Raw genomic sequence first — 17,075 nt, forward strand, 5'->3', positions numbered from 1 at the left:
CCGGCAGCACATTCAGGCCATCAACTTGGAAATTAAATTACCTGCCATTCTCAAGTCTTTTTCGCTACAACACCAGACTGCCCCCCTCAGTTCTCAGTAAGGCAAACCTCAATGTAACAATGAACTGAGAGAATTTTGGACCACATTTGTCAGTTCAAGGTCACAAAGGCTTCAAAGCTAAATTCTGGGCTTTGTTCTTCAGTGCTCTCCATCCCACCTTCATTGTCATTCTCCAGATTATCTGTTTAAGAAAAATAAATAAAAACAAGTCTTGGGAGAAGGCAGAGCAAAGAGACTTCTAGTACCTCCACTGCCCTAAGAAATAGATTTTTGCCCAGAGCTTCAGACAAACTGCAAAAAGCTCCTCCTGCACCAAAGATCATTTAACAGGCTAACAGACTGCTGTAAGCGAGCATATTCACCTCTAACTGTCCAGGTGGAGGGGAATTCCTGATTTGCAGTAGGTACAATGTAAAAATGGAATGGTTCCTATATAATTATAAGTAATAGACTCATTCTGATATGTAGATTTTTCTCTTATTCACAACAGTTTTACTTCTTTTTCTTTACAAATAAGCTGTCTTTGGCTTATTTTCATCTTTTTTTTTTTTTCTATAACGTGGTTAATCTACCCTTGGGAAATTGAAAGTTGACTGCAGTTCAGTATTCCTGGAACATGGTGCATAGTGGGCAGTAATAGATCTGGTGATGGAAAGTTAAGTAGGCGTCAAATCATGGATGGCCTTTTTGCCATGCTAAGTGTTTTGGCAGGGGAAAGCAAGCCATTGGAGAATTTTAAGTGGCAGAGTGACATGCTTAGATTTGCATTTTGGAAAGATCACTCTAGTGTTTCCTCAGCAATGATAGTCAGGAGAGTGAGAAATAATGGGGTCCTGAGCTAAGCAGTTTTAGTGGGAATGGAGAGAAAATAAAACATTCCTGAGAATATAAAGTGAAGAATTAAGTGGGCTTGCTCAGATCAGAAAGGCACCTGGGAAACGCCATGGTGGTGATAGGGGAAAAAAATGATGACCATCTGGTTTTTACCTCTGATGACTGCATTGGGGACCATTTACTGTCAGAAGCTGTCTTAGTTCAGGCTGCTATAACAAAAATACCATAGGTTGGGTGGCTTAAATAGCAAACATTTATTTCTCAATGTTCTGGAGGCTGGGAAGCCCAAGATCAAGGAGGCAGCAGATTCAATGTCTGATGAGAATATGCTTCCTGGTTGACAGACAGACAGCTGGTCTTACTGTCTCACAGCAGAAGGGATAAAGAGCTCTCAGGGGTGTGCCTTCTGTAAGGGCACTAATTCCATTCATGAGGGCTCCACCCTTACAACCTAATCACCCCCCATAGGCACCACACTTTGGGAGTAAGATTTCAACATATGAATTTAGCAGGGGACATAAAAATTCATAACAGAAGTCTATTGGGAAAGAAGCATACATGGGAAAAATAAAATGGATTTGATTTTGGTCATGTAAAGTTCATAGTGACTTCATTATAGTCAGGTAGAAATTCCTATGATGTAGTAGGATACATGGACTGAAGATTAAGAGGATAGTTAGGCATATGAGAGAGATTTTGGAGCTATTAGGGTGAAACTTAGTTATTGAAGTCACAAGTGAGAATTCTCCCCTACCCAAATTCCTAGACAGTAGATACAATCTCAACTCTTTGGGCTATTTCTTTTGATGTTTGTTGCTGTATTTATGAATTTTTTTAAAAAGTTATAGATTTTGTTTATTGACAGGTGTTTTAACACATCACTCATTTATGATGAGGCAATCATATGTGCTTATGTTCAAAGCCTAGCAAAGGCCTTGGAACTTAGTAGGTCACAGTAAATTTATTTCCTTTCTTTATTTCTCTCTCTGTCTGTCTCTTTCTCTTTTGAGTAAAGAGTTTGGAGACTGTATGGTAGAATCAATTTATATTTATGATATTTATATGAATTCTTTTTTATAGCTCATAAATTTCTTCTATATCCCTATTAGTAAATGTATTCATTTGCTAGGGCTGCCATAACAAAGTCCCACAGACTGGGTAACTTAACAGAAATTTTTCTCACTGTTCTGGAGTCTCAAAGTCTGAAATCAAGGTGTGGACATGGTTGATTTCTTCTGAGGCCTCTCTCCGTGGCCTGTAGATGGCTATCTTCTCCTTCCTGGGTCTTCCATCTGTGTGTGTCTGTGTCCTAATTTTCTTTTTATAAGGACATCAGTCATATTGGATTAGGACCCACACTAACAACCTAATTTTAACTTAATTACCTCTTTGAAGACCTTATGTTCAAATACAGCCCCAGTCTGAGGTACTGACAGAACTTTAACACATGAATTTTGGAGTGCACATTTCAGCCTGTAATAGTGAAATAGAGAAATTCATAATTACTTACATACAACTTAAGCAAGCAATTTTTGAAATCTGGTAATTACTGAAGATTCTAGTATATTTGTATGAATAACAGTGTGAGAAGAAAAGTGAGAGAAACAAATGTGATTCTAAATAATAATTACACAGTCAAAACTGAAGTTCTTTATGTTAGAGGGACCTTCAAAAAGGATATTTAAAAAGAGAAATTTTTAAAAGATAATAAGAGGAAATTGGAGAGATGGCTTTATTTAAATGTTTTCTAAGTGATGAATTATTATGGGAGATATTTTTAGGGATATTATTTCCCCAGTCATTTCACAGTATTTAAGTAATTTCTACATCATGCTCAGTTCAAAACAATGCAAAGCACTGTGAAGCATATGAAGAAGTACAAGACAGCATCCTTGTTTTCAGGAGTTTTCATCTCTGGATAAGGAGTCAAAATTAGTACAAGTGAAAAGAAAAGAAAAAGCAACGATTTAATATGAAACCATATGATTCTGTCTGTAGAGGCTTTAGAATCAATGAGAAGGAAGAGTCAACGTGGGATGTGCTAGTTTGAAGTATTTCACTGAGGGTGGGGTTAGACTTGTGCAATGAAGGGTGAGTAGAATGGAGTTATATGCAGACAAAGGTAGGGAAGCTAACTAAAAAATGAAACTGTGCCTGTTTTCTTTATAGGACTAATGGCAGTCTTCGGTTATTTCTTATCTTACTTTTTTTAAATTGTGGTAAGAACACTTGCCAAGAGATCTATCCTCTTAACAGATTTTTAAGTGCACTATACAGTATCATTAGTGGTAGGCACAATGTTGTATAGCAGATCTCTAGAACTTATTCATTTTCTATAACTGAAACTTTATACCTGCTGGACAGCAACACTCCCATTTTCCCCCCTCCCTCAGGCCCTGGCAACCACTATTCTACTCTCTGTTACTATGAGTTTGACTCTTTTAGATACCTCATGTGAGTGGAATCATACAATAATTATCCTTCTGAGACTGGCTAATCTTACATCATTTCCTCAAGGTTCATCCATGTTGTTGCATACGGCAAAATTCCCTTTTTGTAGAAGACTTTCTTTTTTTAGAGCAGTTTTAGGTTCACAGCAAAATTGACACAAAAATACAGAGATTTCCTACATTCCCCTATCCCTACACATGTGTAGCCTTGCCTGTTATCAGCATACCCCACCAGAATATTTTCCTCTTTTTTAAGGCTGAAGGATATTCCATTGTATATACATACCACATTTTATTGATCCATTCATCTTTTGATGGACATTTAGGTTGTTTCCATACCTTTGCTATTGTGAATAATGCTGCAGTGAACATTGGAGTGTTAATATCTCTTCAAGATTTTGAATTCAATTATTTTGTATATATACCCAGAATTGGAATTGCTAGGTCATATTGTAGTTTAATTTTTTGAGTAATCTCCATAAATTTTTCAAAAATGGCTGTGCCATTTTACATTCCTAGAAACAGTGTACAAGAGTTTCAATTTCTCCACATTCTTGCATCCTTGCCAGCATTGTTATGTTTTTGGTTTTGTTTTTTTTAATTTTTTTTTTATGATAGCCCAGTGTGAGATGATATCTCATTGTGGTTTTGATTTTCATTTCTCTGATGATTAATGATGTTGAGCTTCTTTTTATATACCTATTTCATATACCTGTTGGCTGTTTGCATGTCTTCTTTGAAGAAATGATTATTTAAGTCCTTTGCCCATTTTCAATCAAGTTATTTATTTATTTTCTGTTGATTTATAGGAATTTTAATGATGTCTTTTCTATTTGTTTGTTTCTTGTCTGTCTCCCTCACTAGAGCATAGGCTCTATAAAGAAAACTTATTCTTTCAACAATACCACACTGTCTCAATTACTGTAGTTTTATAATAAGTATCAAAGTTTGGTATTGTCAGTTTTCTAACTTCGTTCTCCATCATTTTTTTTTTTTTTTGAGAAAACATCTGCCAAATACTTAAGTCTGAATAGCCATAGATTGTAAGACATTCTTTCAAGGTTAAAATGATATTCTGTGAAAAAAGTAGCACATTCTTCCTGCAGTTCAAGCCATCTCTTAAGTACATTTGCTCCACACAGTCATACTTCACTATGCACCAGAAGTGCTTTCTGCACACTCTTGATTTTGTCACTCAGAATATTAAAAAGGCCTGGACTGAAGAGTTAAGATTTAACAAAATTGATACATTTTACTGGTCAATTAAGGACATTTTTAAGTAAAACTGGAATTTTTCTTCTTTTTTTTCTGTGACTGCGTGGAAGTGAAGAACCCAGTGATTCCAAGTACAGTTTTGGACTTTTTAGACTGACATTTTATTTCTTTCCTTTTCTATCATATTTTCTGTTTGTCTTTTTCTTCTTTATTATGGAAGATTTCCTCAGCCATATTTTCTAGCCATTCTATTAAAAATATTTTTATTTAGACATACTTTTTAATCTCTGAGTCCTGTTTTGTTCTCTAAATATTACTTTTTAAAATGATCTTTAACTTTTCTAGAATGAGATATGTACTTTAATATGATGATTTAAAAGATATTTTCTGAATTATTCATTTTGCATCTCTATGTTTTATCTTAGTGTTTACTTTCTACTCTGCTAATTTTCCTCATTGAACTTAATATCCTGGTTTCCCATGACATTTAAGAAAGGACTGAGTGATCTATCCTGGTTTCCTCTATCTTTATGAAAATAAAACTCTTTTCACTTGGTATCTTCCTTGCAGGGGGATCTCTTCCTGGGAGCTCTGCATAGCTTTGAACACATACTGCATTACATTTAGAGATTTAACACATGAAGCTTTCTCCTGAAGGCACAGATAGGTGCATGGCATGAAGATGTCTTGTAGGAGGGAGTTTGCAGGTTTTGCTTTAGAAGGTCAGGGTTTGGGTTCCCCAAAGATGAGAATAAAAAGAACCTTATTGCAGGGCACCAGCCTTAATATCCCCGAAATTTCACTGAGTATCTTAAAAAAGAGCTTTGCTTATGTATTTATTTGAGACTTTCTATCAGCCATTATCCATCTGTAAACTTAGGGCAAAGGGTGGGGGACATTGTGATGGTAGGTAGTATAACATAAAAATATCTTGACTTAATCACCCTATTTTTAACCTTTGTTTGCACTTCACTCTGTTATTTCCAAGCTAAAATCAAGGTCATCTAGAGTTCTTTGGAAGGAGATGTCTTCCATTCCTCCATAGCCTTTTTAAAATCACATTCTAGGTTGCAACTTTATCTGCCTATTTCCCCATTTTCCTGTTTCCATACACTGACCATCTTGTACACTTTGTTTATATGCCTGTCATTCTCTTGTTTATTATGTGGATTCACTATGGGTTAATTCTGTTTTATGTTTCCATATTTCTATTGCAGTGGGTTAGTAGAAGAAATAGAATTGGAAACACATGTGCTCAGTCCACTATACCGTGCTATACACCTTTCAAAAGAGTCTCTTACAAAGTCTCTGCCCTTTTTCTTCACATAGAACTTCTCTGTTCCTAAAAATAAGTTTGTGAGTGTAATAAAAATATAAATGAATGAGCTACTTAACTTCACCATCATAATCTAAGTTCCATATCTATATGTCAAGAGAAAGAAGACTGAACTCTGTCCATCTATGGAAGGAGACAGTGTAGAAATGAGATTTATGCCATGGACTCTAAAATCAGTGCTTGTCATAACTTGGAGCCACTATTCATTCTGTGATCCAGGAGAAACCACTTAACCTCTCTTTGCTTCAGTGTTCTTAACTGTAAGATGGTTTAATAATAGTAGTACGAACTTTATAAAATTGTGAAGATTAAATGAATTAATCTATAGTGTTTAGTACTGTGCTTTGCACAAAAGTAGATTTAGAAAGGGATGGTTATTATTAATGTGTCTCTTCTAGGTTGAAATTGATGTGGTCTCAGTTGTCATTAAGATAGATGCTTGTTGAAAAGTCTAAATTGTTCAAAACCTTTAAAATTATGATTTTTATTTAAAATTATTTCATTACATTAAATTTTTTAATGCACTCAGCATGGAGACTTTGAAAGAACACTAGTTTTAAAGACAGGCCATATATGTATATTTGATTAAACTAATCTCTTTGAATCTCAGAATCTTCATCTATGAAGTGAAAAATGATAGTAGCATCCTTATAGCTTTGCTATGACAGTTTGGCATAATATAATAATAAATGTGAAATTTTACTACAGTTCTGGCTACTGGACTATTTTCTATCTGTGGCACATTTCAGAGTCTCTGCTACCAAATGAACACTCAATATAAGTTAATAGTGCACATTTATAAAATTTCAGAGAAAGAAACATAAACTATAAAAAATATGTTACTATAACTGTGAAGAATCCAGTAATGGAGAGTGCAAATGATTAAAATCTTACACACTTTAAACAAAACTTAGAGAACAGTCTTTTTTATAGTTGTTCAGATATCTTGTTGGATTTTGCTGTTCATTTAGAGATATAGTACAATGCTACTATGATCATGGTTCAGATTGAAAATAATAAAATCTGTATTCCATATTGATTTGAAATATACTTTTATTTATATCATGTGGTTTTTAAGAAAAAGAAAAGTTAAGTCAAGTATGTCTAATTGGAGAGAGAGGAGGAAAATTTAAACAATAGAATGTACTATGGTTTATATTTTTAAAAGTGAAAATGGAGAGGGCAGACAGCAGAAGCAAGAAGAACTAAAATCCTGCAGCCTGTGGAACAAAAACCACAATCACAGAAAGATAGACAAGATGAAAGGGCAGAGGGCTATGTACCAGATGAAGGAATGAGACAAAACCCCAGGAAAACAACTAAATGAAGTGGAGATAGGTCACCTTCCAGAAAAAGAATTCAGAATAATGATAGTGAAGATGATTCAGGACCTCAGAAAAAGAATGAAGGCAAAGATCAAGAAGATGCAAGAAACGTTTAACAAAGACCTAGAAGAATTAAAGAACAAACAGAGATGAATAATACAATAACTGAAATGAAAACTACACTAGAAGAAATCAATAGCAGAATAACTGAGGCAGAAGAACGGATAAGTGACCTGGAAGACAGAGTGGTGGAATTCACTGCTGCAGAACAGAATAAAGAAAAACGAATGAAAAGGAATGAAGACAGCCTAAGGGGATCTCATTCAGATTCGATGGAGAAATCAAGAGCTTTACAGAGAAGCAAAAGCTAAGAGAATTCAGCACCACCAAACCAGCTCTACAACAAATGCTAAAGGAACTTCCCTAAGTGGGAAACACAAGAGAAGAAAAGGACCTACAAAAACAAACCACAAATAATTAAGAAAATGGTCATAGGAATATACACATAGGTAATTACCTTAAAAGTGAAAGGATTAAATGCTTCAACCAAATGACACAGGCTTGCTGAATGGATACAAAAACAAGACCCATCTATATGCTGTCTACAAAGAGACCCACTTCAGACCTAGGGACACATACACATTGAAAGTGAGGGGATGGAAAAAGATAGTCCATGCAAATGGAAATCAAAAGAAAGCTGGAGTAGCAATACTCTTATCAGATAAAGTAGACTTTAAAATAAAGAATGTGGGCTTCCCTGGTGGCGCAGTGGTTGAGAGTCTGCCTGCTGATGCAGGGGACATGGGTTCGTGCCCTGGTCCAGGAAGATCCCACAGGCCGTGGAGTGGCTGGGCCCATGAGCCATGGCCGCTGAGCCTGCACGCCCGGAGCCTGTGCTCCACAACAGGAGAGGCCACAACAGTGAGAGGCCCATGTAACGCAAAAAAAAAATTAAAATAAAAAAATAAAATAAAATAGAGAATGTTACAAGAGATAAGGAAGGACACTACATAATGATCAAGGGATCAATCCAAGAAGATATAACAATGATAAATATATATGCACCCAACATAGGAGCACCTCAATACATAAGGCAAGTGCTAACAGCTATAAAAGAGGAAATCGACAGTAACACATTAATAGTGAGGGACTTTAACACCTCACTTACACCAATGGATAGATCATCCAAAATGAAAATAAAAAAGGAAACAGAAGCTTTAAATGACACAATAGACCAGATAGATTTAACTCATATATATAGGACATTCCATCCAAAAACAGCAGATTACACTTTCTTCTCAAGTGAGCACAGAACATTCTCCAGGATAGATCACATTTTGGGTCACAAATCAAGCCTCAGTAAATTTAAGAAAATTGAAATCATATCAAGCATCTTTTCTGACCACAATGCTATGAGATTAGAAATAAATTACAGGGAAAAAAACGTAAAAAACACAAACACATGGAGGCTAAACAGTACGTTACTAAATAACCAAGAGATCACTGAAGAAATCAAAGAGGAAATCAAAAAATGTCTAGAGACAAATGACAATGGAAACACGATGATCCAAAACCTATGGGATGCAGCAAAAGCAGTTCTAATAGGGAAGTTTATAGCTATACAAGCCTACCTCAAGAAACAAGAAAAATCTCAAATAAACAATCTAATCTTACATCTAAAGGAACTACAGAAAGAAGAACAAACAAAACCCAAGGTTAGCAGCAGGAAAGAAATCATAGAGATCAGAGCAGAAATAAATGAAATAGAAACAAAGAAAACAATAGCAAATATCAATAAACCTAAAAGCTGGTACTTTGAGAAGATAAACAAAATTGATAAACCGTTAACCAGACTCATCAAGAAAAAGAGGGAGAGGACTCAAATCAATAAAATTAGAAATGAAAAAGGGGAAGTTACAACAGACATGGCAGAAATACAGAGCATCCTAAGAGACTACTACAAGCAACTCTATGCCAATAAAATGGACAACCTGGAAGAAATGGACAAATTCATTGAAAGGTATAACCTTCCAAGTCTGAACCAAAAAGCAATAGAAAATATGAACAGACCGATCACAAGTAATGAAATTGAAACTGTGATTAAAAATCTTCCAACAAGGGCTTACCTGTTGGCGTGGTGGTTGAGAGTCTGCCTGCCAATGCAGGGGACAGAGGTTCGTGTCCCAGTCCGGGAAGAACCCACATGCTGCGGAGCGGCTAGGCCTGAGAGCCATGGCCACTTAGCCTGTGCATCCGGAGCCTGTGCTCCGCAACGGGAGAGACCACAACAGTGAGAGGCCCGCATAAACCCCCCCCAAAAAAAAAAAATTCCAAGAAACAAAAGTCTAGGACCAGATGGCTTCACAGGTGAATTCTATCAAATTAGAAAAGAGCTAACAAGCCTCCTTCTCAAACTCTTCCAAAAAATTGCAGAGGAAGGAACACTCCCAAACTCATTCTATGAGGCCACCCTCAACCTGATACCAAAAGCAGACAGATACTACAAAAGAAGAAAATTACAGATCAATATCACTGATGAATATAGATGCAAAATCCTCAACAAAATACTAGCAAACAAAATCCAACAGCACAGTAATAGGATCAGACACCATGATCGAGTGGGACTTATCCCAGGGATGCACAGATTTTTCAATATACGCAAATCAATCAATGTGATACACCATATTAACAAATTGAAGAATAAAAACCATATGATCATCTCAATAGATGCAGAAAAAGCTTTTGACAAAATTCAACACCCATTTATGATAAAAACTCTGCAGAAAGTGGGCATAGAGGGAACCTACCTCAACATAATAAAGGGCATATACGACAAACCCACAGCAAACATCATTCTCAATTGTGAAAAACTGAAAGCATTTCCTCTAAGATCAGGAACAAGACAAGGATGTCCACTCTCACCACTATTATTCAACATAGTTTTGGAAGTCCTGGCCACAGTAATCAGAGAAGAAAAAGAAATAACAGGAATGCAAATTGGAAAAGAAGAAGTAAAACTGTCCCTGTTTGCAGATGACATGATACTATATATAGAGCATCATAAAAATGCTACCAGAAAACTACTAGAGTTAATCAATGAATTTGGTAAGGTTGCAGGATACAAAATTAATGCACAGAAATCTCTTGCATTCCTATACACTAATGATGAAAAATTTGAAAGAGAAATTAAGGGAACACTCCCATTTACCACTGCAATGAAAAGAATAAAATACGTAGGAATAGACCTACCTAGGAAGACAAATGACCTATATTCAGAAAACTATAAGACACTGATGAAAGAAATTAAAGATGGTACCAACAGATGGAGAGATATGCCATGTTCTTGGATTGGAAGAATCAATTTTGTGAAAATGACTATACTACCCAAAAAAAATCTACAGATTGAATGCAATCTCTATCAAATTACCAGTGGCATTTTTAACAGAACTAGAACAAAAAACCTTAAAATTTGTATGGAGACACAAAAGACCCTGAATAGCCAAAGCAGTCTTGAGGGAAAAAAATGGAGCTGGAGGGATCTGACTTCAGACTATACTACAAAGCTACAGTAATCAATACAATATAGTCCTGGCACAAAAACAGAAACATAGATCAATGGAAAAAGATAGAAAGCCCAGAGGTAAACCCACGCACCTATGGTCAACTTATCTACGACAAAGGAGGCAATCTACGACAGTGGAGAAAAGACAGTCTCTTCAATGAGTGGTGCTGGGAAAACTGGACAGCTACATTTAAAAGAATGAAATTAGAACACTCCCTAACACCATACACAAAAATAAACTCAAAATGGATTAGAGACCTAAATATAAGACTGGACACTATAAAACTCTTAGAGTAAAACATAGGAAGAACACTCTTTGACATAAATCACAGCAAGATCTTTTTTGATCCACCTCCTAGAGTAATGGAAATAAAAACAAAAATAAACAAATGGGACCTAATGAAACTTCAAAGCTTTTGCACAGCAAAGGAAACCATAAACAAAACGAAAAGACAACCCTCAGAAGGGGAGAAAATATTTGCAAAAGAATCAATGGACAAAGGATTAATCTCCAAAATATATAAACAGCTCATGCAGCTCAATATTAAAGAAACAAACAACCGAATCCAAAAATGGGAAGAAGCCCTAAATAGATATTTCTCCAAAGAAGACATACAGGTGGCCAAGAAACACATGAAAAACTGCTCCAAATCACTAATTATTAGAGAAATGCAAATCAAAACGACAATGAGGTATTACCTCACCCCAGTTAGAATGGGCATCATCAGAAAATCTGCAAAGAACAAATGCTGGAGAGGGTGTGGAGAAAAGGGAACCCTCTTGCACTGTTGGTGGGAATGTAAATTGATACAGCCACTATGGAGAACAGTATGGAGGTTCCTCAAAAAACTAAAAATAGAATTACCATATGATCCAACAATCCCACTGCTGGGCATATACCCAGTAGAGAAAACCTTAATTCAAAAAGACACTTGCATCCCAATGTTCATTGCAGCACTATTTACAATAGCAGGTCATGGAAGCAACCTAAATGCCCGTCGACAGACGAATGGATAAAGACGATGTGGTACATATATATAATGGAATATTACTTAGCCAGAAAAAGGAATGAAATTGGGTCATTTGTTGAGACGTGGTTGGATCTAGAGACTGTCATACAGAGTGAAGTAAGTCAGAAAGAGGAAAACAAATATCGTATATTAATGCATGTATGTGGAACCTGGACAAATAGTACAGATGAACCGGTTTGCAGGACAGAAGTTGAGACAGATGTAGAGAACAAACTTATGGACACCAAGCGGGGAAAGCCACGGGGCAGAGGGGGGGATGGTGGTGTGATGAATTGGGTGATTGGGATTGACATTATACACTGATGTGTATAAAATTGATGACTAATAAGAACCTGCTGTATAAAAAAATAAATTAAATTAAATTAAAAACTTTTAAAAAAACAAAAAAAGTGAAAATAATTTTGCTGTTTCTCATAGAAACCGGGTTTGGGAATTTAACAAAAGAAATCAGAAAGCACTAGAGTTTAATAGTTCTTTATTATTATTTAATAAGATGATTATCTTTTTCATAAAAAAAATCTTTTCATTTTTATAGATAAGAAACTGTGGTGGGCAGACCAAAACTTAGCTCAGCTGGGAACCTGCAGCAAAAGAGATGGAAGAAACCCCACTGTTCTAAGAAATAAGACTTCTGGGGTCGTTCATATGAAAGTGTATGATAAAGAAGCACAGCAAGGTAAGTCACACGGTAATGCATTTGTGCCGTCTTTTGAATATATAATGTTCTCTTTTTTCATATTTTCTCAAGTCAAAAATTGAAGTTCTCTATTTTTCTTCTAGTAAAAAAAAAAAGGGGGGGGGCAAATGCTGCTTAATACTGTAGAAGGAATGCCTTTAGCATAAGGTATATAATGAGCTTTCAAAACATTAGCAAAGCTGCCCAAGGAATCTTAATTTGTCACGTCTTCAAAGAGGTCTTATTTTGGGCTTCCCTGGTGGCGCAGTGCTTGAGAGTCCGCCTGCCGATGCAGGAGACGCGGGTTCGTGCCCCGTTTCGGGAAGATCCCATATGCCACGGAGCGGCTGGGCCCGTGAGCCATGGCCACTGAGCCTGCGCGTCCGGAGCCTGTGCTCCGCAAATGGGAGAGGCCACAACAGTGAGAGGCCCGCATAACGCAAGAAAAAAAAAAAAAAAAAAAAAAAAGAGGTCTTATTTTGTTCTTGATTTAAAAATGTAAGAATAAGGAAAAAATCCCAGTAAAATATATTCAATGTATATTTATGCCCAGAAACAGAATGAACTAGGGGACTTCAAATGGACTATGTTGATGCAAGAATTTCATATCCAAAAGCACTTCATTGTTTGGCTCTAAGCATTTTACGTTTTTGTTTTTGCTTGTCCAAATGGTGTGCAGTGAAATGGAGTGAGAGAACTAACAGATGGTTTACATACGTGGACTTGTCACATTGCCCAAATGGCAATTAGATTAGAGATGCCAGCCAGTACAGCCCTACACCTGCTAGTCTTTTCTTCGTTTTTGGTTCATGATCCATGACATTAGCAGAACTCCCTTCCTAGAAAAAATATTCTTCTATATTCTACTATCTTAAATCTCTGCCGTGAAATCCTTTTCTTCATATATTTTTCTGCTTAGGAAAAAAATATCAAGAAAACTTAAAAGGATTTTTATCGAAAGGATTTGGGCATGTAGATCAAAGCAGATAAGAGTAGAGATAAGAATAGTGAACCAAAGGGATCACTAATTCTGAAGACAGGTGACAGCAATCAAGCAGGCAGAATTTATTGGAGATACCAATTGAGAGCCATTCCTGCACAGCTGGTGACAAAGTGAAGACCAAAGTCATGGTTACATTTTCTGAAAAAAACATGGGTCAAATTTTGTTCTGGAATCCTTTCTTGCCAGGAGCAGCAGGAAATATTTCTTTTTCAGGAAAAAAAAATATTTTTAAGAGAAAAGAATTGCTTTGTAAAACCATCTGAACTGATTACTGGGAACAGTTCATGGTTGAGAAGACATTGACACCCAAACTCTTAGGCACAAAATCTGTACTTATTCTCTGATATATATATATATATATATATAGGTCATTGTCTATAATAATTAACAGGAGTGTTTTCACGAGGAATTACTTAATAGAAAATTTTCTGTATCAAAATAAATAATTTTACTGGCATTCAAGTCATGGAAAATAGATTATTTAACCAGGAATAAAATACTGGCACTCAATAAATAAAATATGGCACTTTTGTGGATTTCAATACAATCTGTTGGTTAAGTGTAAAAACTTACAGTACTATGGTAAACTTTAGTTCATAGTCTGTACTGAATGAGATTATATCTGAAAATACAAATTATAAAATACAAATTAGAGAGATTATATTATAATCAAATTATATTTCCAAACATTTTTTAAAAATCTATATTTATTCCTTCAAAATGTGAACAAACACATACTTTGAAATTGTAAATTAATATAATACATTGAATTTTTGTAGGTACAGTTCCATGTTTCTTGGAAGAAAAATTCATTGTATTATGCTTGTCTCACATTGTCCATTTTAACAAGATCCCCCTCATCTTTTTTTTTTTTTTTTTTTTCGGAGCATAGGGCCCTGTCCATGATTCTTTTTTTTTTTTTTAACATCTTTATTGGGGTATAATTGCTTTACAGTGGTGTGTTAGTTTCTGCTTTATAACAAAGTGAATCAGTTATACATATACATATGTTCCCATATCTCTTCCCTCTTGCGTCTCCCTCCCTCCCCCCCTCCCTATCCCACCCCTCCAGGCGGTCACAAAGCACCGAGCTGATCTCCCTGTGCTATGCAGCTGCTTCCCACTAGCTATCTATTTTACGTTTGGTAGTGTATATATGTCCAAGCCTCTCTCTCGCTTTGTCACAGCTCACCCTTCCCCCTCCCCATATCCTCAAGTATGTTCTCTACTAGGTTTGTGTCTTTATTCCTGTCTTACCCCTAGGTTCTTCATGACATTTTTTTCCCCTTAAATTCCATATATATGTGTTAGCATACGGTATTTGTCTTTCTCATTCTGACTTACTTGACTCTGTATGACAGACCCTAGGTCTATCCACCTCGTTACAAATAGCTCAATTTCATTTCTTTTTATGGCTGAGTAATATTCCATTGTATATATGTGCCACATCTTCTTTATCCATTCATCCGATGATGGGCACTTAGGTTGTTTCCATCTCCAGGCTATTGTAAATAGAGCTGCGATGAACATTTTGGTACATGACTCTTTTTGAATTTTGGTTTCCTCAGGGTATACGCCCAGTAGTGGGATTGCTGGGTCATATGGTAGTTCTATTTGTAGTTTTTTAAGGAACCTCCATACTGTTCTCCATAGTGGCTGAACCAATTCACATTCCCACCAGCAGTGCAAGAGTGTTCCCTTTTCTCCACACCCTCTCCAGCATTTATTGTTTCTAGATTTTTTGATGATGGCCATTCTGACTGGTGTGAGATGATATCTCATTGTAGTTTTGATTTGCATTTCTCTAATGATTAATGATGTTGAGCATTCTTTCATGTGTTTGTTGACAGTCTGTATATCTCCTTTGCAGAAATGTCTATTTAGGTCTTCTGCCCATTTTTGGATTGGGTTGTTTGCTTTTTTGTTATTGAGCTGCATGAGCTGCATGTAAATTTGGGAGATTAATCCTTTGTCAGTTGCTTCATTTGCAAATATTTTCTCCCATTCTGAGGGTTGTCTTTTGGTCTTGTTTATGGTTTCCTTTGCTGTGCAAAAGCTTTGAAGTTCCATTAGGTCCCATTTGTTTATTTTTGTTTTTATTTCCATTTCTCTAGGAGGTGGGTAAAAAGATCTTGCTGTGATTTATGTCACAGAGTGTTCTGCCTATGTTTTCCTCTAAGAGTTTGATAGTTTCTGGCCTTACATTTAGGTCTTTAATCCATTTTGACCTTATTTTTGTGTATGGTGTTAGGGAGTGATCTAATCTCATACTTTTACATGTACCTGTCCATTTTTCCCAGCACCACTTATTGAAGAGGCTGTCCTTTCTCCACTGTACATCCCTGCCTCCTTTATCAAAGATAAGGTGACCATATATGCGTGGGTTTATCTCTGGGCTTTCTATCCTGTGCCATTGATCTATCTTTCTGTTTTTGTGCCAGTACCATACTGTCTTGATTACTGTACCTTTGTAGTATAGTCTGAAGTCAGGGAGCCTGATTCCTCCAGCTCCGTTTTTCGTTCTCAAGATTGCTTTGGCTATTCGGGGTCTTTTGTGTTTCCATATAAATTGTGAAAATTTTTGCTCTAGTTCTATAAAAAATGCCAGTGGTAGTTTGATAGGGATTGCATTGAATCTGTAGATTGCTTTGGGTAGTAGAGTCATTTTCACAATGTTGATTCTTCCAATCCAAGAACATGGTATATCTCTCCATCTATTTGTATCATCTTTAATTTCTTTCATCAGTATCTTATAATTTTCTGCATACAGGTTTTTTTGTCTCCTTAGGTAGGTTTATACCTAGATATTTTATTCTTGTTGTTGCAATGGTAAATGGGAGGGTTTTCTTGATTTCACTTTCAGATTTTTCATCATTAGTGTATAGGAATGCCAGATATTTCTGTGCATTAATTTTGTATCCTGCTACTTTACCAAATTCATTGATTAGCTCTAGTAGTTTTCTGGTAGCATCTTTAGGATTCTCTATGTATAGTATCATGTCATCTGTAAACAGTGACAGCTTTACTTCTTCTTTTCCAATTTGGATTCCTTTTATTTCCTTTTCTTCTCTGATCGCTGTGGCTAAAACTTCCAAAACTATGTTGAATAAGAGTGGTGAGAGTGGGCAACCTTGTCTTGTTCCTGATCTTAGTGGAAATGCTTTCAGTTTTTCACCATTGAGGATGATATTGGTTGTGGGTTTGTCATATATGGCCTTTATTATGTTGAGGAAAGTTCCCTCTATGCCTACTTTCTACAGGGTTTTTAGCATAAATGGGTGTTGAATTTTGTCAAAAGCTTTCTCTCAATCTATTGAGATGATCAGGTGGTTTTTCTCCTTTAATTTGTTAATATGGTTTATCACATTGACCGATTTGCGTATATTGAAGAATCCTTGCATTCCTGGATAAACCCCACTTGATCATGGTGTATGATCCTTTTAATTTGCTGTTGGATTCTGTTTGGTAGTATTTTGTTGAGGATTTTTGCATCTATGTTCATCAGTGATATTGGCCTGTAGTTTTCTTTCTGGTTTTGGTCTGGTTTTGGTATCAAGGTGATGGTGGCCTCGTAGAATTAGTT

At 36.0% G+C, this 17,075-nt stretch overlaps 1 protein-coding gene across 1 annotated transcript in view; it reads left to right on the forward strand.

Moving 5' to 3' along the window:
* Nucleotides 1-17,075, forward strand: part of LRP1B (LDL receptor related protein 1B) — a gene marked incomplete at its 5' end in the record, with an annotated part of 1,013,530 nt that overhangs the window by 449,080 nt on the left and 547,375 nt on the right. The window contains one exon of the mRNA XM_007453725.1: nt 12,349-12,489. Coding sequence (XP_007453787.1) covers nt 12,349-12,489 — 141 coding nt within the window. The remainder of the gene's footprint in view (nt 1-12,348; nt 12,490-17,075) is intronic.

Source organism: Lipotes vexillifer, unplaced genomic scaffold, assembly GCF_000442215.2.
Source record: "Lipotes vexillifer unplaced genomic scaffold, Lipotes_vexillifer_v1.1 scaffold606, whole genome shotgun sequence".
In the NCBI taxonomy this organism is placed as follows: Eukaryota; Metazoa; Chordata; class Mammalia; order Artiodactyla; family Lipotidae; genus Lipotes; species Lipotes vexillifer.